Genomic DNA, 26942 nt, shown 5'->3' with positions numbered 1-26942 from the left:
GTGACAATTACAGAGAAAATGACAGTCACAGAGTAGCTACCTACTACATTTAACATTATATTGTGACACTTGACATTGACAGTAACAGTAATCAATAAAGCGATATCGTAATCGCAAAAATATGGATAACAAGCCGAGCTTGAGCCAATATTTTGGCAGTAACGAAGTACCACCAGCGTCTCAATTCTTCGACGAAATAGGAACATCGCCTACAGATATGATACAAAGTGTTTATTTGGGAGATCCTGACAGTTCGTAATATCACAAAATATAAACAGTCATAGCATGTTTTTTTTAATTAGATGATAAGATTTTAACATTCTATTAATTTTTGTTTTCTCATAGCACGGCCGCAAACTACTTCTAAAGGAATTATGCCACAAAATATGACTACGTCGTTCATACATGATAAAATGCCTCAAGAGATGACGTTTACGAACGTCGTGCCCACTGTGAGCGGTTCCACGGCCATTCCAGCTACAAGTCTACCTGATCCATCAACATTCTTCGATACAATAGGTCCAGAGCCACAAATCGGTGCTATCAAAAGTAATGTTAATGCATCTTCCGTACTATCTGATGCCATGGATGGATTGAGTATCAAGGTATTAATTTTTGTAAAAACACAAATTTTAGAAAACCCAGTGTACACACAAATAACTAGTTTCGCATAGAAACTTATTGCCTTTTTTTTGGAATCCGCTATGAATAACAAAACTGGTTCAAAGTCATTTACAAATATGTACAATTATTGTAGGTTTTAGCTGGACAGTATAATATGTATCAAATACTATATCAAATGGTAAACAATACTAATTTGAATCTTACTACTAAACTAGAAGTAAGATTGAATGAGTTTATAGTTTAAGATTTTTTTTTTTAAATTGGTAAGGTGGAGAAAGATCTTTATTAAATTACTTATAAAAAAAAATAGCCCATACACACAGAAAATATTTATTTTTAGTTCAGAATAAGCTTCAAAATAACAACTTAACAAGTGAGGAGGCTTTCGATTAAAAATGACACATTTTTTCTTATCTTAATAAAGAATATATTGTTTTGTTTCAGAACCAACCAATAGACAAGGATGCAGATAGAAGAAGAGATGCATGGATTCCGAATGAAGATGCCAAAAAAACATTACTAAAGGTAAAAATTGTTAATAATTTTTTATATATATATTAAAATCAAAAACACATACAAACAGTCACTTTTGCATTAATATAGTATAGTAATTATATTAGGATTACTAATGTACATCCTAATTTTGCCATTGAATCCTTGCTTCAGGCTCAATCTTCACCGAAGGGTTCGTTCTTCCCTGAAAGAGAAGTGCTTACAATGCCGGGATTAGTTCTAGAGGAAGAATTGGTAAGCATGGGATAATTTTTTTTACAATTAATTTATGTTCAATAAATGTTGTTAAACTAAACATTTATAGTGATGATAATGATGTCCTCCTGACTGATTTCGGTCACAGCGACAATGCTCAAGAGAAATTAGCCAACTGCAAAGGACATACTACATATAGGGCACAAACACAGATACAGTCTCTATTTACTCTATTACGCCCCCTGGGCATTTATAGTAATAAAATTATTAAATTATTTATTGAGATTAAAATTCACTGTTGGGAACCGAAAAGACGCTAGCTACATACAACAAAAATAGCTACTTGAACTTTAACAACAGTGCTCCAGCAGCACTACATACATTAAAAAGTCATTTTTTTTTTTACAATTAATAGGCCAGCGTTTGACCGTTGACTTGCCTAATGTCAAGCATCGTCACGGTCTAGGATGTAGCACACTTGCCTATAAGAAACCAGTTTATTCTTTTGGTTTATCTGTCAAGAAATTCTTATTAGCAGCGTAGTTCGAGATTGGTAACCATGTCAAACTGTTTAATTACCCAATGGAATAAGACAAAGCACTTGTAAAACACTTCAGTATAAATTATAGGCAGATGCTCTTCAAGAAGTAGCGGTCAAATACCTCGGAGTAAGTTCAGCTGGGATACACGGCGTGGTCCGCGCGGATCACGTGAGCAGGGACGAAGCTGGCCTCAGGGAGTTACTACGTACCGGCTATTTACGATCTGCAATCAATCTTACGGCTACGCTGATCAGTGCAGCTGGACAGGGTGAGGATTTTTTAATTTATTATATCGCTAATGTCAAATAGGATGGGAGGATAAATGGAGATGTCAAGGAGTGCGAGATGAAAACGTCGAAATACATATTAAAAAAATAAAATGCTCTATAGGTTTTTTTTATTTCATACTATAATCTAGAATGGTGTTCGTCAAACCTTTGAGCTGAGACATATTTTTATTTTAAATATTGATGTTAACTGAAGATTCATTTACAGATATATTTCAAGTAAATCAGATATACTTAAGAATCGTAATTTTATGCTTATTATTCATATTTATTTTGGACAATAACGGTCTAATTACACTCATATTACAAAATTTAATATTAATAGTAATATCCAAACTAATATAATTTTTTTTTAATGTTCATTTTTTTTTGGGACTTTTGTTAATTTGAACATGTTAGCCCTATCATATCTTAACCTATGCAATGCACAGATCATTCATTAAAGTATAAAGAGAGTCACTCAAAGAATTCGGCGTTAAGCTTCCGAAGTTGGAAAACAGAGACTACTTTGCGCAGCACAATATTATAATTAGGAAGATGTAAATTAAAATAAATATATATGTATAGTACTAAAATAATCTTTAAATGATTATAATAACATTTGTGAAAAAATTATGATTATATCATGTAAACTTTTTTTTATAAGCAAATCAAATTGAGCGCTCTCGTATAATTTCTGCTCCGTCAGAGTTTTGACTGTGACGTCACATCGCCGGTTTGTTATTGCGGGCGACTCTTTTGCGATACGCGCGTTGATAATTTCGTATTTATTTTATCCTTCTTTGTGATTTGACGCCCCACATATGTTCTTTTGCTTATAATGCTATGAACGATTATTAATATATTATTTTGTGCTAAAATAAGAGCAGTATTTACACGTAGACTAACAAACATTCCACCGAAAGTCGATCTTATGATTGCGGATTCTTTAACAAATCATGCGAAATATATTAGTGAGTTTATTATTATTGTTTATTTTAATGTTTTGTTAATGCAGTTGATCATAAGGCCTCTGCCTCGAATTTTGCGGGCAGCGGGGCGGCGGCGGCGGCGGCGCGGCAGCGGAGCGGGCAACGCATACCTGTTCTCCAAACTAGCGGGCAGATCGCGCGGCACTATAGCGGTGTAGTGTTGTGTTCGTGGTTGTGTTGTCGAGATATTTGTTTTTATTCGCGAACGAAATGTCTGAAAAACGGCGACATCTTTTTGATTCAAATTTATTCCTAACGCTCGATTTATTGTGGGCAAAAGAAGAAGTGGATCCCTACTATAGGGCAAGGAAAATATATGGCGAGTTTTATCGAAATTATGAAGAACAGAGACAAAATCCCGACAAATTCTACGACTAATAATTGGTTAATTATTCTTCTATTTTTATGGTTCACATCTTTGCTGTTCCATATGGGTGTCCTCTCAAAGATTGCCGAAATAATTAGCTCTTGCACGTCCGAAGACATTTTGATACGTCACAAAAAAAATGTACAACACTATACCTACAATGCAGACGCGCAACGCGGGCGGTCACCGCTTGACTGGAGTGCACCGCTCGTTGCCCGCCCCCGCGCCGCTCCTGCACCGCTGTATTCGAGGGTCGGTCCATTTGATTATACGCGTAAGATCCTGCCGCTCCCGCGCCGCCGCCGCCGCCGCCCCGCTGCCCGCGAGATTCGAGGCAGAGGCCTAACTGTGATCGGCAATAAGTCAGTATTCTTCATGTAGATACGAGTGCTTTCCGCTTTCGATAGAAGATGATATAGAATATAATATACATTTCTTACGTTTTAATTTTACGTACGCAGTTCGGGGCGCGATAGTTACGATATAGAGCCACTGCAAATTATTTTAAATTTGTTTCTTATGAAAGTGCAAATAAAATTAACAATCTCGAATGTGAAGGATGCAAACATTCTGTCATTGGTCACATAGAGATGTGAGGAGCCTACTTCAAATGAAATAAACTGTTACTGGAAGAAAGCAAACAAGCAGGAGGCTCTCCTGATGGAAAGTGATTACCACGGTCCAAGAACACCTGCAACACTAAAGTGCTTGCAGGTGCGTTGTCGGCCTTAAAGGAATGCGTAGGCTTAGGCTTTTCTTGAAGGTTTCTATGTCGTAACGGTTCGGAAAAGTCGCCGGGTAATATGGTTCCGCAGAGAGGCTGTGCGAGGCAGGAAATGCTTTAATAGCGCTGTAGTAATGGAGTTCCAGACATCGAGATGGCATGGATGGAATTTAGAATTTAGACGTGATGTCCGGTGGTGAAATTCAGTGCACGGGATTAATCTAAACAGTTCCTCAGAGCCTTCTCCGTAAAAGATGCAGAGTGATAACATCTCTCCCGCCCAGAGATAAGAGCAGTACTCCATGAGAAGCTAAATTGACTTCACCTACCAATAGACCACGTAACCTAACGTCCTGATACTGGATTTGGTAGCGAGGCGGTATTCTCAAAATGATCTCCTCATTATGACAAAAGGTGTCATTTTTGAAGTCGTCGCGCTAACTTGTTTCGTATTCAGCATCCTCGTGGAACACTAGAATTGACGAATTTTAAGTCAGAGCATGCACCGTCGACAACGACCTTGATGTCTGGTCTGGTAAAACTAGTGACCCAGTTGCATTATTTCCTGGGAAGCCATAGAAAGAGAGCTTCGAAACAAGCGTTTTATGTCATACCCAATCAAAGGCTACTTCTATGTCCAGATTAACTGCTAATTTCGTTGTAGTTGAGTCCAAGAAGTGGCCTCTTGGACTCAACTACTTCAGCCCGGATTACAGATAAACTAGATCACCGGTGGTAGCTTTACGTTTAATTCTATACTGTAACATGGCGATTCAAAAGTGCCCTCATAAGCCTGTTTGAATGAAGAATTATTTGATTTCATTTGTATCATATTTACTATATTAAACTACGTATTTGACTTTCAAAGAAACATAACATGGTAAAAATCAATTTCAATGGGTCACAGTCATTAAAGTTTTTTTCAACTTACACCATTGGCGATACGGTGTTTTTCACAAATAATCTTCAAGATTAACGTTGAAATGCATTTTTCATCGATACAAACACTTATGACAACACTATTGGTAATCAAAGTAACAAGGCCGTATTATGAACCTTCGAACATATGTGTATTTAATAATATATTAAACGAATACCTATAACTAGTCTTTTTTTTTTATAGAATAGGAAGGTGGACGAGCATATGGGCCACCTGATGGTAAGTGGTCACCAAACGCCCTTAGACATTGGCATTCTAAGAAATGTCAACCATCGCTTATAGCCAATGCGCCACCAACCTTGGGAACTAAGATTTTATGTCCCTTGTGCCTGTAATTACACTGGCTCATTCACCCTTCAAACCGGAACACAACAATATCAAGTATTGCTGTTTTGCGGTAGAATATCTGATGAGTGGGTGGTACCTACCCAGACGAGCTTGCACAAAGCCCTACCACCAGTAAAAATTAAATGTTTGATCCTTAAACTAAAAACTTATAAATACGACAAATTTACTACTAAGGTGTTTTGATCTTATATATCAAAAAAGTATTTTTTCTGACTCCTATTTGTTGAATTAGTATGCTATGGTACTGTATAATAAATATATTAAAGTTTTTTTTTTTATATTAACCGATATATAAATAAAATCAAGAATAACGAGAAAATACTGGCGAAATTGTATGGGCGAGCGAGCGACGTTGGGCGATGTGACGTCACGCGTCGATCGGTCGCTCCAGAAAAGAATTTAAGTACTCGTAACTTTAAAAAATTATAAAAACAATCATTTTTGCAGATATCGTAAAAAATCTTTCCCCAATGTTTTTAATATTTTAAATATGATTTTATGAGATCATAAAAAATAAGCTCATCTTCCTAATTGCAAATGTAATACTGTTTGTCTGTGTTTCTGAACCGAACTTGATGAAATCAAGATAACAGACAGAATTTCTTCAAATGTAATATTAATATGACAATAATTAGTTCTTAGGCTACAGTTTGTCGACCAACTGTTGCCCTTTCAAGATAAAAGAAAATCAGTATAACCATACAAAGACGTCATTACTCAAACGTCTTAGCTTATTGGAACTGAACAACATTAGCGCGATTTAAAAGTATACAGCGCCATCTATTATTAAATGTCTGACTTAAAATGTATTAGCGATGAGGGTAGTTGAGAAAATATTATGACATTTCGTTGTTATACTTCTATCTTGTGATATTTATGATAATATAAAGTAATTGTTATTTGAAAATAAGTATATTTTTTGGCAAGTTTATAGAGAGATTTGGTTATATCTAAATATTTAAATATATTGAAGTTTTTATTACGTAGTGTCGTATTGTGCTAAAACATATTGTACGTAAGTTTTTTGTTTTCATTTACGAATTCAGTTTTTAAATCTATACTTTTAAATCAGGTGTTTTTTTTTGTAATATCAATTATTTTGTAATATAAAACTAATATCAAAAATGCAGCGCGTTTCAAAGAAGTCTTGTGTATGTGATAGCATGGCGTACGTTATAAGCGAAGATTTAATATTTTTGTGTGTTCAAACTAATTAGCTTATGCGATTAGGAAGACGAGCAATTGATAATTATTATTTTTAGTCAATAATAATTATTAAGCCCCGTGACAAACATGTTTTTTTTTTTAATTTTCATCTTAACTATCTTACGCAAACAGGTTTATAGGTTAACAATTAATATAAAAACTTTTGTTGAAACATTGTTGTACAGTTTCCGTATATTTATATACTAATTTAATTTCTTTTCTTATTCGTCGTATGACGATAGTATATTATTAGTATCAGCAATATTACAAATTTTTATTATAAATATTAATTTCATTAAATAATAATAATAAAAATAATAAAATTAATTTATTTCATTCAAAGTAGTACACTTGTTTATACATCGTTGGGTACCCCCTTTTAAGTATATCAATACCTGTAGTAGGAGGCCCCGCTCTTCCCTTATGCAATCAGCGGTAATTACTACGAGACAGCAGTTACAAAATATACTATACTTTACATAATAATTTTCTCATGCTAAAACTTAAATATTGACAATCACGGTAATACAATAACAAATTTTATCTAAAATGTGTATTATTATAACAGTATTAATATGTTTGAGGGTATGTGTGGCGTGATGATGTGAGAGTATCTGAGGCGTAAGGCTTAAGCATGTGTTTTTGTGAGTGTGTTGGCTTATACATGTTGTGAGCAGTGTTTGTCGGCGTGTGTGTGTTTGTGTGTGTGTGTGTGTGTGTGTGTGTGTGTGTGTGAGTGTGTGTGTGTGTGTTGGGTGTGTATAAGGGACAGTATGAATGCGTGTGTTTGTGTTTGCCTTGTTTATTCGCAACAATTTGTTAGGTGATGTATTCAAGCAGGGATTCTATTTCTTTATAGTTACGTTTTAACCAGTCTGTTAAGGCTTTTTTGCTATCATAGTATGTACTGGAATATATGTCCACTTCCTGGTTTATTTTATTAAACAAATAAATAGATTGTCTTGAGTATTGTCTTGAGGCAAATTTACTTTTAATAGATTCATTATATGGCACTGTGTACTTCCTGCGTTTATTTGTTAATAGAGGTAAATATTTCAAGCTTTTATGGAGCCTTAATACTGTTGCTATTATATAAAGTTTTCACACCGTAAGTAGACCACTTATCTCGTACAGTGCAGTGGTAGGGAATCTATATGGTTTGCTGTACATCACCCTTGTCAAACATCTTTGAGCTCTTTCCAGTTCAAGGAATCTAGTCTTAGCTGCTCCACCCCAAACAGGAATGCAGTAGCCCAAGGTCGATTGTACTAAAGCTATGTACACTTTATTTAGTAAGGGCTTTGTACATACATACCGTAGAGATTTAAAAATCCAGATAAACTTTCCAAGCCTAGTCATCATCAGTTCCAGTTGCGAATACCAAGATAATCTTTGGTCAACCATAACACCAAGGTATTTTACACTAGCGACTTTATTTATTTGAGGACAGTCACAATCAGACTCGAGGTCGTCAGGGCATTTATGAATTTTTATGATAAAATCGGATTTTCGTTGAGCGCTGCTAACTTTCGTAAAGCAAACGTAATTTGTTTTGGTGATATTCAAAGTCAATAAGTTTTCATTTAGCCACTTTGCAACTTTTTTTAAGTCCTAATTCCGCTGTTTTCTTCAAAGAAGACCAAGTGTCTGCCACGAATACGATGGCAGTGTCATCTGCATAGGTAAAAATTTGGCCGTCTTCAAGCTCCATATCACACAACTGATTAATGTAAATCAAAAACAGGGTCGGGCCAATCACGCTTCCTTAGGGGACCCCGTAATTAACAGTCACAGTATCACTAATAAATTCACCTATTTTGACGGATTGCTTTCTGTCTTTAAAGTTACCTACTTTTGAGAAGCGAAAGGGATTTATCCCTAAACCCAAGACCCTCCAGTCTCCTCAATAGAATAGGCACAGACACCGTGTCGAAAGCTTTTTTCAAATCTAGAAACACCGCCAAACATTTTTTGCCCTTATCAACCTGCCGGACAATTACTTTGGTGAGATCCCCGACCGCATCCTCAGTGGACACACCATTACGGAAACCATACTGCGATTTGGAAATGATATTATATTTGTCAAAGTAGTTCTGGAGCCTTCTATTCACTATTTTTTCCATAATTTTTGAAATACCGGTCAAAACAGATATTGTTCTATAATTTGTTATATCATCCCTGTTTCCACTCTTATATACTGGTGTGATTATATACTGCTTAAAGGCCTCCGGAAATGTACCTTTTTCGAAACTCAAATTAATTATTTTACTTATTATAGGAACAACAATGTCCTTGGTCATTTTTAGGAATGCGGTCGGGATGGTATCCCAACCTGTTGCACTATTTGTATCTAAGTTCATAAGCGTACTCTCTACTTCTAATGGATCTGTAGATAATAGCACAAAAGAACTTACCTGAGGACTACAAATATCTGAACCGGTACATACAGCGTGTAAGTTATCAGTAATAGCCTGAGCAAGGGAACTACCTATACTTGCAAAGTAATGGTTGACCTGATTAACTGACTGTAAAGGCGTCTCTTTAAGATTGAGAAGATTGGTGCATGGTATTTTCGGTGCTTTTATTTGAGTTATAGCGTCAATCGTCTTCCATAGTAATTTTGAATCTGTGTTTGATATAGCCAGTTGTTTCTTAAAATAATCTCTTTTTAACTTTCTTATTCGTCCATTACAGAAATTTCGGTATCTTTTATATGTAATTTTTAAAATTTCATCGCATGGATTAGCTCGCAATTTCCTCTGCAACATATTTCGTAATCGAACACAACGCAGGATACCCTCATTCATCCAAGGCTTGAGTATACGTCTATTACTAGAAGTGCAAACGCTTCTAGTGTGTTTCTTTAAACAAATTTGTATTACTTCAACTAGTAGGTTAGCCAAAATGTTGGGGTCACTTTGTTTGTAAGTATTTAAGTAATTTAAATATTTATTTTGTAGGGTCAAACTATGGTAAGCTTCTTTAAAATCCACTACAACTGTCTTTGGTTTTTTCTCCTTAAGAGGCTTATTACAGTACACGGATAAAAACACCATGTGGTGGTCTGTTATCGTAGTATTTAGAACAGCAGAAAAAGCGGAATACTTTGTTTTTTCTAGTTTGAGGATTACGTGATCAATGCAACTGTTTTCCCTTGTTGGTAGACAGTTAGCTGGAAGAAGACCATGAAGAGATAACACGTTAAGGTAATTTAATCTATTGTTCCTCTTAAATGTTTGCTCCGTTGTTTTCGGATTCAAGTTTATATTTATATCACCAGTCAGTATAATATTACTGCGAGATGTAAGTAATTCGAGATAGCTGTTCAATGATTCAACAAAAGAATCCGCATTTATATTTGACGGTTTTTTTTTTTTTTTTATAGAAAAGGAAGGCGGACGAGCATATGGGCCACCTGATGGTAAGTGGTCACCAACGCTCTTAGACATTGGCATTGTAAGAAATGTCAACCATCGCTTACATATCCAATGCGCCACCAACCTTGGGAACTAATATTTTATGTCCCTTGTGCCTGTAATTACACTGGCTCACTCACCCTTCAAACCGGAACACAACAATATCAAGTATTGCTGTTTTGCGGTAGAATATCTGATGAGTGGGTGGTACCTACCCAGACGAGCTTGCACAAAGCCCTACCACCAGTAAAATCGGTGATCGGTGATCTATAAATACCCAAAATAACAAATGTAGGCGTAGTTACTTCGATACATGAAGCACCCATCAACATTACTTCATTAACATTTGCTTGGATATCGTCCCTAACAAAAGCAACAACCCCATCATTCTGATTAAGGTGGTTTGTTGTACAGTAAGCTCTATAGTTGGAAAGACCTGGAATTGGTTTATCTTTATCTATTCGGCATTCTGACAGAATTATCACGTCCACGTTAAATTTAAATGAAAGCAAATTTATATTAAAGTCGTCCAAGTTACGGTAAATACTTCTTATGTTTAGGGATACAATGGTAAAATTTTGGTTTTTATATTTCATATGTTTGGGTAAATCTTCTATACTGCAAAAAATCAACACTGATGATTCACTATTATCAATTTCATTCAAAATTTGAAGTTTATTAATCATAATATATTTCCAAGCAAGCGGTGGGTTTGACTTATATCCTTACTTTCACAGGTCTGTTTAAGTAAATTGCTGTGTTGTGGTTGATTGCAAAGTGTGTTTTTTGTTATTTTATTATAATAATACATCATATGAAGTGTGATTTTGGATTGAATTAATCGAAATAGCTGTTTTACATAAAAAAATAATAAATTATAAATTATACCGGAATAAAATAGTTTATAACAAAGACTAATTCCAATAAAAACATTAGTCGTACGAACAAAAATAAACAATAAAAACAAGTTATATAACTGACTTAAAACTAAATTAATTACAAAATATAGTCATTTATTGACATGTGATTCATTTTTAATAACTATTATCGGTGACTCTTCATTTTTTCTAACGTATATCTTGCCATAGGATGACCAGCAAAATTTATAGTCCCGGGACTTGGCAAGATCGCGGGCTAAAAAGTACAAGCGGGCCCCTTTGGTTGTAAGTTGTTCTGATACGTAAATTGGTTCATATTCATTTTTTGTAAAACCCAAGTGTTTGGCGCATAGTTTTTCTTTGTTTTTTGTATTATAATTCTTGGCATGTTTAAGGAACTTTGTTTTTAGCATCGTGGATGATAACTCAGTTATGATATGCGTTTTATTTGTGTTATTTTTTCTGTGGACTCTATAAATATCCTTAATATGCCTTTCATCAATATCGCAACCAATATTATTAGAAAGATTTAAGAATAACTTTATTAACATTTCCTTAGACTCATCGTGCACTTTTGGGACATTTTTAATTTCGATGCTGGTTTTACGGTTTTCACGCTGTAATTCTTCTATTTTGTCTTCTAAAAGTGTAATATAATCTTCATCCTTTCTAGTTTGTATTTCTAATTGCTCAATTTTCTTCTTCAACTCTTCATTTTGAGATGCAAGGAAATCCACCGTGTTTTGAATATCGCTGTTTGCGGTCTTTATTTCCATTAGTGTAGATTGAAATTTCTTTATATCCTCCTTTTGTGCGGCCATTATATTTGATATTTATTTATTTATTTATTTATTTTGGACAACCAACAGTAGATACATTACAGATTTACAAAGTAGTAACAATAGAAATTTCAAAGTTTTTTGACAAATGTTCCACTAATTATAGGTTATCACATCTTTCATAAAAGCATCACATTATAGATAGTTATTAAATAGGGTCAATAATTGAAAAATTTAAATTGAATATTACATTATAAATTGTAAATTATAAATAGTCATTAAATTAAATTAAGTAAAACAAGTCCATAAAATACAAATACATTATTAAAATTAAAATTACATTATTAAAAAGATTGTGAAATGATTATTAAATTTACGAATATTGACTTAAATATAATTTTAGAGAAGAATATCCTTATATAAGCAGTAAATAATCAAATTGGATCTTAGCGAGATAGTTCAACGAGGGTAGGTGTTTAGGTAATTTAAAATGTTGCGTTTGAACTGAGACAGGCTATCATGGAAAACATCCAAATCAGCTACTAGTTTTGAAATGCTGTTGTATGAATAAGATAAGCGGGGTATAAGTGATTTTTTCCCTAAATTTGTCCTGTATGTTCCTGTATGTAAAAGATTACCTATTCGTCTGGAATTGCTACGAGGTAAATTAAATGTCGTCGAGGCCAAAATCTCGGGACTATCAATATTATTATTAAAAATATTGTACAAGAAAGTTAGAGATAAAAGTGTTCTTCGGGATTCAAGACTTATTCTCTCAAAATGTTTAGGCCTGTCACGATATGAATATTGGCTAATTTTAAATCGATATGACATATGCTTCAGAAACCGTTTTTGGACTCGCTCAATTCTGTCAACATGTATGCTGTAATAAGGTGCCCAGATTATACAACAGTATTCAAGTCTACAACGAACATAGCTGTCAAAAAGTTTTATTACGGTCGAAGGTCTTTTAAAATCTTTGGAGCACCTGAGTACAAATCCGAGTGATTTATTTGCCTGTTCCACGGTTTTGTTAATATGTGAAATAAAACTAAGCCTGCTGTCAAGCGTAACACCCAAGTCACGTACTTCATTTACTTCAGTCAATTCTATGTCATTTATATAATATTTTGATGGAATTACTTTATTTTTGCGAGTGAATTTTATGTGGTAGCATTTATCGATATTTAATGTCATTTTATTGATTCTACACCATTCAACCAGCCTAGCGATGTCATCTTGTAATAATTGTACATCGGAAATCTGCTTAATAGTACGGATCAGTTTCAGATCATCTGCGAATAAGCTAACAGTGGTGTTTTTGAAAATATGCACAATATAATTTATGTATATATTAAAGAATAATGGACCCAAATTTGATCCCTGAGGGACTCCAGAGTAGGCTGTGAAGTTATTGGACTCATAACCATTTATAACTACTTTAGAGTGTCTGCATTCAAGATATGAACTGCACCATTTAAGCACGGTACCCGTAATTCCGTATACTGATAATTTATTGAGGAGCAGAGAATGATTAACTTTGTCAAAGGCCTTGCAAAAATCTGTATATATGGCGTCAACTTGATGACCAGCGTCAACAAAATCTGTAAGCTTTGAGACGTGGAGAGCTAAATTAGTATTTGTCGATCACATGACTAAGCGTCATGAATCCATGTTGATAGTCGCTAAGATACTTTTTAACATGACTATATAGAAAGGGGTAAACTAAAGATTCAAAGACTTTTGCTATTGATGATATTATTGATATTGGTCGATAATTTTTTATTTCATTTTGTTTACCTGATTTATAAATAGGTACAATTCTACTTTCTTTCCATACATCTGGAAACTGACCCGTTAACAGAGATCTATTAAAAATCATCGTAAGCGGTAAAGATAACGGTGCTGCACACTTATTAAAAAATATTGGTGGTATACTATCGGGTCCTGGCCCCTTAGATACATCAAGTCTCTTTAACTTTTGGTAAACCACATCACGTTTAAGTATAAAGTGTTCGATTTCTTCGCACTTAGTCAGGTTACTGATAAAGGGCTCATATAACATACCATTATTATACTCATATACCGACGAAAAATGAGTTGCGAAGAGCATACAAATGTTGTTGACATCAGATGCTTTAACATTATTTAGGAACATAACAGGTGGGTATGAACAGCTACTTTTTCGAATATTTTTTAAATGGGTCCAGAAATATTTCGGATGTTTACCTATTTCATTTTCTATGGCACTTTTGTAGTTGTTGTAGCAAGTTAGGATTAATTTGTCACAATCTCTACGCAAATATTGAAACTCTAATTTGTCTAATGGATTATTGTACTTTCTTACTTTTACACGATATTTGTATTGTAATTTAAGCAGTTTAATGAGTTGACGTGTAAACCAAATTGGATAAGATCGACGTTTGTGAATATTAATTGGTACGTGCCTACAAATAATCATTCGAACAGTGTTATAAAATATATTTACCATTTCGTTAATATTACAACAATCGCTAAATTCCTTTATCCAGTCTATGCTATTTAGATCAAAAATTATTTTTTCATAGTCAGCTTTATAAAAATTATATTTATTATGGGATTCATTACTCTTTTTGGGTGGTATTAACTCTGGTATGGATATCTCTAAAGGGGGATGGAATTTATCTACTTTTCTTAAGGGTTTTTGACATTCCGTGACGGAAACTTCACTATTACTCAATATCAGATCAAGTATTTTACTTTTGAAGTTGTGTATTAAATTATATTGTTTTAGATTATTAAAAGATATAAAGTCAATAAGGGCACTCTTTAGTATACAATTGCTATAGTTGGATGGACTTGCCTCAAGTGTATCTTTAGAAGGAGACCATACTATACCGCTTAAATTAAAGTCACCAACAATTAAAGTGCTACTGTTTGTTCTACCTAATACCTTATTTGCGTTTTCAACAAAGTTCCCCAACAGGTCTATATTAATCGGAGGAGGCAAATATACGGCACAAAAATGTATAAATTTCTTTTCGTTACTCATGTTAAGCTTGACTGTAACCCATATGTCCTCACAATCACTTTCCCATTGTGGCTCACGATATGATAATAGCTGTTTGGAAACAGCTATAAGGACGCCCCCACCAGTGGCTTTTTTATTGGAAAGGCGAGAACTTTCTCGGTCGCGTCTGTAGACAATATATCTGTTGTCAAATAATTCCGCATCAAATATACTACTATTGAGCCATGTCTCAGTTAAAATAATAATATCATAATTATTGTTTAATATTTGTTGATATATCTCGGTAGTATTTGATCTTAGGCCTCTAACATTCTAATAATAACATTTAACTGAATTGAATTATATAAATATAAAATTAAAATGTCATGCAATATTACCACATAATTATAAAGTTTATAATTATGTGTAAGATTATCCCAGTGTAGTGTAGTTATTTTGCCTTCAGCCGAGCTGCAGCATGCAAAGCCTTTTGTGAAGGAGACAGATGCTCTACAATAAAAATTGGTTTATGATCACCACCAAGACCACAATGAGAAGTGTTTAATTTTTTTTCATTATTGACGTTTTTGTTGAATTTAATAACGGCTGCCAAATATTCATCCCGAATCCTGGGACAACTAAACTTCACCAGGACAGATCTCGGTCGGGGACTACTTTTTTCAAGCTTAGCAATTCTAGTGCATAGGTGAATATCCGACTCGTTAAGATTAAATTTTATTGTATGTGCTATTTGCTTAATAACAGATGACAAATTTTCATTTTTATGCTCAGGAAGACAATGGATTTCTATATTGCTGGCTCTGGATTGCTGTTCAACTTGAGTCAGTCTAGTATTAAGATTCTTGACTTCTGTACGTAGTAAGTTATTTTCTTTTTCTAATACGGTAATTACTTCGATTTTCTGTTTCATTTCTTGTTTAATGTCTTCATGTTCCTGCTCCATAAAAGATATTGATTGAGTAACCTGAGACAGTTGTTCGGATATTTCACTCAATATAACACTAAAGTGAGATATTAGGTTAGACTTGAATTCATCAAACATAAACTTTAATTCTTCTCTTACAACCTGGCGAACATCAGCTATGGTTAAATTATTATTAATTTCGTTCTCTGACCTGTTAGATTTGTTTTGTTTATTTCTCAATGTTACATTTATATTTGAATCTTGTTTGCTTTGATGTGTTAGCAATCTGACTGGAGTATTTGTGTTATCTTTGCCTGCTTGAGGACGGTTGCATGCAGGACACGACAATTTGAATTCGTTAGTAACATCTTTGTACAAAGTATATGATATCATTAATTCTATCCTGTCCCGAAAATTTTCGAAGTCGTGGACACATTCGTTGTCTCTGCCTCGTTTATTTCGTTGAGCAACATAATTAGGCGGCGTACGATCCATTTTTTTGTAGGTATTTGGCTTAGTTGAAGATTTGTTAGAAGTGTTCATAGAAATACCCGCAAATTAAAAATGTATTTGCTTGTGTCGAATGTATTACAAAAATTACGAATTGACGTCACCTGTACGTTTGGTGTAGCGGTCAGCAACACACATCCGAACTCACGCCGACATGACACAGGTTCAAATCCTCGAAATTCAACCAAAGTTTTTATATTTAAATTTTAAAATTTCGCACAAATCTCAACACAGTGAACACGTCCGAACGCTTCCGCGGTCCAAGGGGAAGAGGAATTAAATATATATTCATTTTGTTAAATTCATATTAAATAAGGCTTCCTCTCCCTTTTTGAGGAGAAGGTTTGGAGCTTATTCCACCACGCTGCTCCAATGCGGGTTGGTAGAATTCACATGTGGCAGAATTTCAATGAAATTAGACACATGCAGGTTTCCTCACGATGTTTTCCTTCACCGTTAAGCACGAGATGAATTATAAACACAAATTAAGCACATTCAATTTTTTTTTTTTAATTCAAAATTCAGTGGTGCTTGCCCGGGTTTGAACCCACGATCATCGGTTAAGATTCACGCGTTCTTACCACTAGGCCATCTCGGCTTTATTATATAATTAAAATAAACTATTATTATTAGGCTATATTATTAAATAAAATAAACTATTAAAATTCATAACATAATATTCAAGATATTCAGGGTTTTATTACTTAATGCCAAGCAAGTTAATAGTATGTGTATAATGGTGCGTGATAATGAGCATCCTTTACCGAGTGAAGGAAAACATCGTGAGGTTTTGAGATCATCAATTTCTGCCACAATTATATCCACCAATCCGATGGGTTGGGATAATCTCCAATTTATTACCAAATGGACGAAGATCCCTTACTTCTTACACTCTCTAAGGAGAATGGTCTCCGGTCCAGCGGTTCCATTTGGATGTAAATGTCAATGTGCTAATTTGTAATTCCATCTTAGGTACCACTCATCATATATAACATAATTGTTGTCATTGTTGTGTTTCGGTTTGAATGGTGAGTGAGCCAGTGTAATTACATGCATAAGGGCAATCTTAGTTCCCTAGGTTGGTGGCGAATTGTCGGTGTAAGGGATGGTAAATACTTCTTATTGCCAATGACCGATGGTGGTATCGCTTACAATATGGCGGTTGTTAGGAGAAGTGGCCTAGATCCAGCTGTGAGATATGTATAGACTATGACTGTTATGGTGAAATTAATTGACAACTTGACGAGCTGGTTGGCGTGGTTGGTAGATACTTGCATTTCACGGCGAAGGTTGTGGGTTCGATTCCCACCCAGGACAGACATTTGTGTGCATGAACATGTCTGTTTGCCCTGAGTCTGGGTGTAATTATCTATATAAGTATGTATTTATAAAAGAAAAAGTAGTATATGTAGTATATCAATTGTCTGGTTTCTATAGCACAAGCTTTGTACAAGCTTAATTTGGGATCAGATGGCCGTGTGTGAAAAATGTCCCAGGATATTATTATTATTATTAATTCGCAGGTGCAGGTCGTATGCACAGACCTACTAAGCACACACCAAGGTCACTACAGCTCTGGTTAACAAGATTCGCTGTAATGTGCAGGATAAAGCTATATGAGCCATTGATGAAGGAAGCCGAGCCGTTTGGAGATTTATCGAAGCCGGATATGTTTTATCAGGTATTTTATAAGGGAGAGGACAGATGCTAAGTATAGCCGCCTATATCTTCCTAGGGGATCAAGCTTCATACTAAACGTCATTAAAATCATTTCAGTTGTTTAGCCGTGAAAGCGTAGCAAACTGACTTTCGTATTTATAATATTAGTAAAATTAAGGGTACCACTGAAAATCAGTGTTTGGTATCACACACCTGTCTAATACTGCTTTGTTTAATTGTTTGGATAATTACAAGGTTGCAGGCACAGATATAATAAAGGTGAATGTAATGTCGTTTTAAATAAATAAATCAATCGTATTTATATTATTTTTTTCTTTTTTGTTTTATGATTCACATTCTAAATTTAAATTTAAAATTATATATCTGTTCAAAAAGATCTACACGGAAAACACTATTTTTTCCAAATTCGAATAATTCGTCAATTCAAACTCAAAAATGTGGACATTAATGTGCGATTCATTTTGTATGTATCCAGTTCTATCCGGACTCGTACGAGAATCGAACCGGTTCTCTGGTGCCGTTCTCCTTACGTCTGTTGATCGCTGAACTACCGATGCACGTGAACAAGCCGGACGAGGCAATGGATAGACTGTACGCGATGCTCGACGTCATAGAACAGGTCAGTACTAGTTCCAAGCATCTAAAGATCTGGAAACCCACAACAGTGCGATTTTTATGGCACTTCTTGCCTCGCACAATCACTACGTCAACAAAGTAGTGTTGGGGGTCAAAGTTGCTCACGTCCGTGGGTCTCACCAAAGTCAGGTTTTAAGTTTAAAGAATTTATTTCTCATAAAGAATCACAGAAATTCACTTACATGAAAAAGTTACAAACTAATATAAAAATCTAAGCGTACAGTGTTACAAAAATTCATAAGAAAGAAGGTAGATGCAGAAATTTTTACTTCTCGATCGACGATCGACGAGCTTGTTAAACATATCGCCCGCCGTGTCACCTCAGAAATACAAAAGTATGGATGCGGCATATTTAATGAAATCTGTTCATCATTTTATTTTATTATTATTATTATTTTAAATATACATTTTCCTTTTTTTCCATTTTCTTTTTTTTTGTTTTTAGAATTTTTTAGAATTATTGTTTTATCATTTATATATATTTATTGTACTATGTTGTTTGTTATATAAAATCTTAGACGTCTTTTGAAACTTGCCATAGATGTGGGCTCTTTAATGTCTCTCGGTAACCCGTTGTACAGCTTAGCTTCCTCGAAAGTAATTTTTCTTTCCGTAATTTGATCTAGGGATGCGCAAGGTAATATGATGATCTGCGTTACGCAATTGAATTCTTTGTATAGCTGATTTTGTTTTAAAACTTTAAATTTGTGTGGATTTCTTTATTCAATATTTTTCGTACTAATATGCACGTTTTATAGGCATATGTTTGAGCGATATTTACTATTTTAGTATTTTTATAAATTTTTTCAGATGATGTTAGGAAGTTGTAGTTAAATAACACTTTAATCAATTTATTTTGAGCGGTTTGTTTTTTCCCCCCATTACCCTACACTTGGTCCCTGGGTGATGATAATTGAGCAACATATTCTAGGTGGGAGGCTCCGGCCGTAGCTAGTATTACCACCCTGCGAACAAAGCCGCACCGCCATAGCGATTTGTCGAGCGGCTAGATTCACCTTGTCGCGCAGCACATCGTGTTCCGGTGCGAAGTTCGCAGTAGCTTACTATGGGGAATTGGGTCTGTATAGTTGTGCTCTGCATTTAGTGACAGGTTCTGACCGTAGTCGCAGTGACGCCGGGCGGCTCAATCTGGAGGGCGCGGGTTCCGAAGCACGGTGCACCGCTGGCCAACCGCAGTTAGTAGGAGGTCCAATTAGTAGGTTCGCTATCTATGAAAGGCTGTCCCGCCAACTTGCGAAAAATCCTGGGATGGCTTTCATCGTGCTGGTTGGCGACCAGAGAGAGGTCCCGGTGGCGATTCCCAGGGGGGTTCGGGCGTCCCCGTGGTCTCCGGATACCATCTCCGGATGGTAGTCTTCAATTGGAGACGGATCTCTGCGGTGAAAGTCACGGTGTCCAAAATGCGGCACCTCGTACAACTTCCATTTCCCCATACCTATTCACATTAGAGTGAATAGGCATCTTCTAGGCAAGCGCACTCCATCTTAGACTATATCTCACTTTCCATCAGTTGTGATAACAGTCAATCGCCAGCCTATATATATATATAGCCTATAGCCTATACATTTAAAAAAAAACAAAGGCCTCCGGCAGATGTATATGGGGGGCTGTAGTCACAGTTTGACTGATTGACTGTAGACACAGTCAATTTTTTGTATCTGAAGTTCTTTTCATGAATAAATATGTCACTCGACCTTAACTCACTCGTGAAATGTTGAAAACAGACTGTTATGCTAAAATAGCATAACGGTCTGTTTTACTAGCTAACTTCCGTGTTTTCCTTGAATGTTATAATTATTATAGTCAATTTCGCATATCGCTTTCACATTTAACGATCATGTTCTGCGGTTTAAGTTTAGAGGATTTATGGTTAGAGGATTTATGTAAAAAAGAAATGGCCGGGGGTATAAAACATTAGTGGTGTTTTGTATAGAAATTATATAATAGTTTTATTTAAGTTTCCATTAAATGATAAGAATTATGGTTTCAAAACTAAGAAAAAATAGAAACTTGAATTGCGTCAGCTGTTAAGACGTTGCTATGTTATGACCGAACCGAACCGAAACAGCCTGTGAATGTCCCACTGCTGGGCTAAAGGCCTCCTCTCCTCATTTTGAGGAGAAGGTTTGGAGCTTATTCCACCACGCTGCTCCAATGCGGGTTGGTGGAATACACATGAAGCAGAATTTCAGTGAAATTAGACACATGCAGGTTTCCTCACGATGTTTTTTTTCACCTTTACGGTGAAACGAGATGAATTATAATCATGTTATGACCGCCAAAAAGTAATACTTAGTATTCCGGTTTGAAAGGTGAGCCAGTGTAACTACAGGCACAAGGGACATAACATATTCGTACCTAATATAGTTGGCGTATTGGCGATGCAAGGAATGGGAAATATTTCTCACAGCACCATTGTCTATGGGCGGTGGTTACCACTTACGTCAGGTGGCCCATTTGACAGTTTGTTTTCGTTTGGGTTTTAAAAAAAAAAAGTTTTGTGTAATTTTAATATATATGTTTATGTGTAGATGGTAGCTAACCTGAACGAGTGTAAGACTGAAGATGGTAGTGGCACCATCTCAATAGAGGACCAGAACGAATCTTTACGGCTGTGGACAGCTAGGCAGACAAGAGTTTTACATTCGATTGTAAATTGTGCGATTGCATTGAAGGTAACGTATGATCATTATTCATCATACGCTTGTTTTTTATATTGAATAATAAAAACTTACGTTTTTATTATTAATTACAGTGTAATTACAGGCACAAGCGACATAAAATCTTAGTTCCCAAGGTTGGCGGCGCATTGGCTATAAGCAATGGTTGACATTTCTTACAATGCCAATGTCTAAGGGCGTTTGGTGACCACTTACCATCAGGTGGCCCATATGCTCGTCCACCTTCTATAAAAAAAAAAAAAAATGAATAATCATATAACAAAAGCTCATTTGTACCACAAATGAAGATGAGACTTTAGTTGACATTCTAACATAATAATATAATTATGTATAATGATCAATCGGAATACTTTGTTCAATCCTTGCAATGGAGACAGTGCATGGATACCAAATGAATGTGATGAACCCTTTTTTTTACGTGTTTCCCCTATGAGGTGTATGTGGGACTCGTCGGAATACCCACTAAAAAGCCAGCGGTACCCACTCCGTCTTATCGGGGGAAGTCACGGGATCGCTTGCGGATACTACCGTGCCATCCCGACGGTTGGTACTTGCCTTGCGGCCAGCCTTCACACGCAGCTCCTCTGCACCCATTTTTAAGGGATCCTCCCTATGGATCTCCGAGGAAGAGGATTCCTCAGAGTCAATTGCGATCACAGCTATATCCTTACGGAAAGCCCGACTTCTTGACTCCTCCCTAGCCTCGGCGACCTTTGCCTTAAGCTCGGCTTTGCCGCGAGCGAGGTCAGTTCCGCGTCCCTTGGAAGCGAGTTTCCCCCTACTAGCACTGCTATGTTTCGCCGCCGCTCTGACTTCTTTCTCCGTATCCGAACCGGAATCAAAGAGCGCGAGGCCCAAAAATGGGCGTTCGCGCCCCACATTTGCGTCGAACGACGACAACTCCACAACCAGTAATGAACGCCAAAGTAGTCGTAAAACATCCGCAACGCATAGATAACGCAGGCAAGGCCACGACGTTTCGCTTCAGTTATTATTTGTAACTTGCTTAACAACATTTGCTCGAGACAACGAACACGTCCGCACGCTACCATGGTCAACGACGAAATCCCCGAATGTGATGAACCCAAGCATATGATGCATTAAGTAAAAAAAAAAAAACAAAAATAAATGTTTCCTGTTTTAAGGACTTCCGGCTCGCCAGCAGCACGCTGTCGTCGCTGAGCGCGGGGCGGCCCGTGGCGCAGCGCCGTGCGATTGCCAGCGCGCTGTGCCGCGTGGCGCTGCTGGCGGGACACGTGCGCGCCGCCGCGCGACACTGCGACGCCGCGCGGGACCTGCGCCACGCCCTGTGAGTGCTTACAGCCCCGCCCGCCGGCGCGCTGTGCCGCGTGGCGCTGCTGGCGGGACACGTGCGCGCCGCCGCGCGACACTGCGACGCCGCGCGGGACCTGCGCCACGCCCTGTGAGTGCTTACAGCCCCGCCCGCCGGCGCGCTGTGCCGCGTGGCGCTGCTGTCTGCTGCTGATTCATGCGTGCCAAATCAAATCAGGTCGAATTACTGGGCTTGAAAGTTTCTTAATCCAAACCGGATGCACTTAATTCACGCTTCAAAGTCGGCTCGCCTCTAGTTGCGTGCAATTATCAAGGCCAGATAATATACCTAGGTCAAACTCTGGATAAACAAAGTCATATATCCCAAAATATATGAAGCAAGCTTGAACTCCAAGGTCACACGGGGTCCTTTTTTGTACCTAACAACTCGTAACTCCCCCAATGAATGTCGGAGGTACGTAAAAGCGATGCGGAGGTACACCCGATTATACTTGCCTCTGTTATTATTATGTTCAACTTTATTAATAACGACGAGCCGGTTGGCGTGGTTGGTGAATGCTTGCCTTTCACGCCGAAGGTTGTGGGTTCGATTCCCACCTATGACAGATATTTGTGTGCATGAACATGTCTGTTTGTCCTGAGTCTGGGTGTTATAATTATCTATATAAGTATGTATTTACATAAGAAAAATATTTTATGTAGCATATCAGTTGTCTGGTATCCATAGTACAAGCTCTGTATAAGCTTAATTTGGAATCAGACGGCCGTGTGTGAAAAATGTCCCAGGCATATTATTATTATTAATAAAATCTTTTTTTATTTTAACCTCGTCCAAACCTATGATCAAATCAAATCGAAAAAATTAAAATAAACTCGACGCTACTTATAATGTTTGTAAACAATTGACTTGTTTCAGATGCCCAACCCCAGATGTACGAGAGTACGTCGACCTCGGCCTCATAGATATAGCGCACGGTAAATACCAAGACGCTTACAATAATTTCGCGAAGGCGGCCGACCAGGAACCGACGAATATCATGGTAATTATTTAACTGCATTTACGTTTTATAAATAAGCTATGGGTTATTATAAACCTGCATGTGTCTAATTTCATTGAAATCCTGCCACATGTGTATTCTACTAACCCGCATAGGAGCAGCGTGGTGGAATAAGCTCCAAGCCTTCGCCTCAAAAGGGAGAGGAAGCCTTAGCCCAGCAGTGGGACATTAACAGGCTGTTACTGTCTGTACTGTCTGATGGGTTATTGTTAACAAACGTTCATAAACATGATTTTGTCAAATAATATAGACTATAGTATAGTAATAATAAATATTGTATTTGTAGTATTGGATAAATGGAAACTGGAATTGGGTATTGTTAAATGGAATCTCGTTTGTGTCTAAAACGTCAAACCGCTGCCGCCTTATAATTGTCGCCAGGATTAAATTAAAGAACTGAAAGGTGTAACAACTAACAGTATTGATTAAAAAAAATACGGACAATAAAATCATATTTAAAGCCGGTCTTGTAAAATAACAAAGGCGGGTAAAACTGATTTTTTTTTGTTAACGAACGCAAGGCGACTATTATCTCGACCTTGAACGCGTCTGATGACGGAGCTGTTCGTTAATTTTATAGTCTATGTAGTTTATTGCAGAAAATTATCATCGATGTGACAAACGTCACATTGACAACATGGGAATAGACAAATATTACCTCTATAAAGTTATATTAGTCTATTCCTCAGTTAGGGAGATAATTTTGTCCTGTCAGAATATAATTTTTGTAAAACAGTGTTTGTGTTCGCATCTTAAGTGTTTCAATCATTAATAACATAGTCGGTAAAAAATCCCGTTTTAAACTCCCTAGTAAATTAAACAAAACACTACAAGAATTAAAAGATTTTCACCGCCTACTAGAACCTTTTCCAAATGAAGGAACAAACAAACGGCTGTTGAACAAATCTTATATTTACATCCATGCGTGTTTTAATAGCTCTGTTATATTATGCACTACGGTTCTTGTGTCACTTAACTACTTATAACCACTTTAATTTTACTTTTATTTTATTTATTTTTTTTACGCTGGAAAAACGCATTACGCGTTTCCCCCACGGGAACAGTGGGGGGGGGGGGTATGTGGGGCTCGTCGATGTCTGAGGCGCCGAGTGCGCCCCGAACGACGGAATACCCACTAAAAAACCAGCGGTACCCTGTACCCATAACGAGGAGCGCCACGGGATCGCTTGCGCATGCTACCGCGACGCTCTGAAAACTTTAATTTTACTTGCAAATTAAACAATTTCACCGATATTCAAAACGTCACTTTTTCACGGTTGCAATGCTGTAGATTATACTTTTTTTGCATCATTTTCTGGAGTGTATCGACGCTATTTAAGCGTAAAATCATTGATTATTTAAGATCAAGTGCAGTGATATTGTGTAAAGTTTTTAATTCGTCTTTACTTCATTTCGTAGGAATAGGCTATGGCTATACATAAAATCGTTTTTTAACAGTACAATGAATTAATTTAATTGTTATGTCGTCGCATTATTTCTCGTCTTACCTTAAGTTGTCTGGTAGATATTTTAGCAATAAAGCCGCCTCTTAGTGTCTTTTTAGACTACATTTTTTTCTATATATTGGTGACAATAAACTATTTTTATTATTATTGTATAGTACATGGTCTCAGGATAGACAATATAACGCTATTAGGGCCTTAAGAGTAGCCTAATATATAATAAGTATTTAAAATTTTATATATATTTTTCACAGGTCGCAAACAATTTATCAGTGTGCCTCCTCTACATGGGGCGTCTCAAGGAGGCTATTGCTGTACTCCAAAAAGCAATACACTCGGATCCGGAACGCGGTTTAAATGAAAGTCTACTCGTAAATCTTTGCACGTTATATGAATTAGAATCATCTAAAACAAACGAAAAGAAACTCAATTTATTAAGAATGCTGTGCAAACACAAGAGTGATACTATACCTAACGTTCTGGAATGTCTGAAATTAACTTAATTATGTATAATTGGGGTTGCTATACGTAATGATAAAATTCTTGATGTATGGCAAACCTAAATCTCTAATTCAGTTTATAGACATTTATTCCTAAAAAGAGACAATACAGTCACTTACATGAGAAATGTTACAATTAAGAAAATATTATGTAGGTAGTTCGTCGTTCTTGTGATATCAATAATTTTGTGAGTAATACAATATTATCTGTGTTATATAATATTAATCAAAATATAAAAGAAAAAAAAAAGTAGTATCGTTACGAGTATAAACAAAAGAAAATAGTAATTAAAGTGGTAAACAATACGTTGGTAGTAGGTGTGTACACAATTAAAAATAGGTCTTTATAACATGTCGTGCTAATTTAGATTTCAACGTTTGCATTGACTTACAATTTTTAATTATTGGGGGTAATTTGTTATAAATCTGCGCACCTACGAAGGTAATCATTTTTTTTTACCGTAGTTTGTTCGAGTCTTCGGGAGTACCAACCAACTAGCTCGGCGACAACTTCGCTTTGTTACTTCGTGTTTAAATGTTAATGATAAGTCAATATGGAGAGAATTTTTTAGTAGTTTGTGAATTAATATGCAAATATTGTAAATATATAATTGTCTAATATTCATAATTTTAGTGTCTGTATAAATTTTTGTAGTAAGTGTTAAATATGGGTATCGAAAAATAAGTTTAATAATTTTGTTTTGAATAATTTGAAGCTCTGCTAAATGAGTTTTAGCGCCAGTACCCCACTCCTCAATCATGTATAAAAGATGTGGTTTAACTAGGGAGTTATAGAGGTTATTGCGCAGTGGTCGTGGAATACAACGAACAACATTACGAATAGGACCAATGCATGAAGAAAGTTTTGCTTTGATTTCTTCTATGCGAGTTTTCCACGAGAAATTGCTATCCAGTCTCAATCCCAGATTTTTTTTTTTTTTTTATAGAATAGGAAGGCGGACGAGCATATGGGCCACCTGATGGTAAGTGATCACCAAACGCCCTTAGACATTGGCATTGTAAGAAATGTCAACCATCGCTTACATATCCAATGCGCCACCAACCTTGGGAACTAAGACTTTATGTCCCTTGTGCCTGTGATTACACTGGCTCACTCACCCTTCAAACCGGAACACAACAATATCAAGTATTGCTGTTTTGCGGTAGAATATCTGATGAGTGGGTGGTACCTACCCAGACGAGCTTGCACAAAGCCCTACCACCAGTATTTTGTATCTTTCATTAGCTTTTTCTTGTAGTGTAAAGCCATTAATTGTTAATGGCATGTGTGGTTTTATTGATTTGTTTTTAGCCTTAAAAATTACTTACCAATTTTTGAGATGTTAACTGTCAAAAGATCAATTTAATTAAACTGTCAAAAGACTAATTATTTGTA

The 26942-nt window shown here is 36.1% G+C and overlaps 1 protein-coding gene across 2 annotated transcripts; it reads left to right on the top strand.

The window, feature by feature from the left end:
• The first annotated feature begins 77 nt into the window (after positions 1-77).
• LOC126777055 (trafficking protein particle complex subunit 12) lies at positions 78-26942 on the top strand. 2 transcript variants are annotated; one of them, XM_050499911.1, is made up of 11 exons: positions 78-251; positions 346-605; positions 1069-1149; positions 1291-1371; positions 1962-2142; positions 17738-17895; positions 18370-18513; positions 21083-21226; positions 22378-22541; positions 23442-23565; positions 25301-26942. In XM_050499911.1, the coding sequence occupies exons 1-11, from the start codon at positions 122-124 to the stop codon at positions 25547-25549; spliced, it is 1716 nt and encodes a 571-aa protein (XP_050355868.1). In that variant the 5' UTR covers positions 78-121; the 3' UTR covers positions 25550-26942. The 2 variants fall into 2 exon arrangements, with proteins under 2 accessions (XP_050355868.1, XP_050355869.1); XM_050499912.1 differs by having other exon boundaries at positions 111-255.

The sequence above is a fragment of the Nymphalis io genome, chromosome 22 (genome assembly GCF_905147045.1).
Source record: "Nymphalis io chromosome 22, ilAglIoxx1.1, whole genome shotgun sequence".
NCBI lineage: Eukaryota > Metazoa > Arthropoda > Insecta > Lepidoptera > Nymphalidae > Nymphalis > Nymphalis io.
The sequence above is the reverse complement of the archived record's forward strand: the minus strand, read 5'-3'. Positions and strand labels throughout refer to the sequence as shown.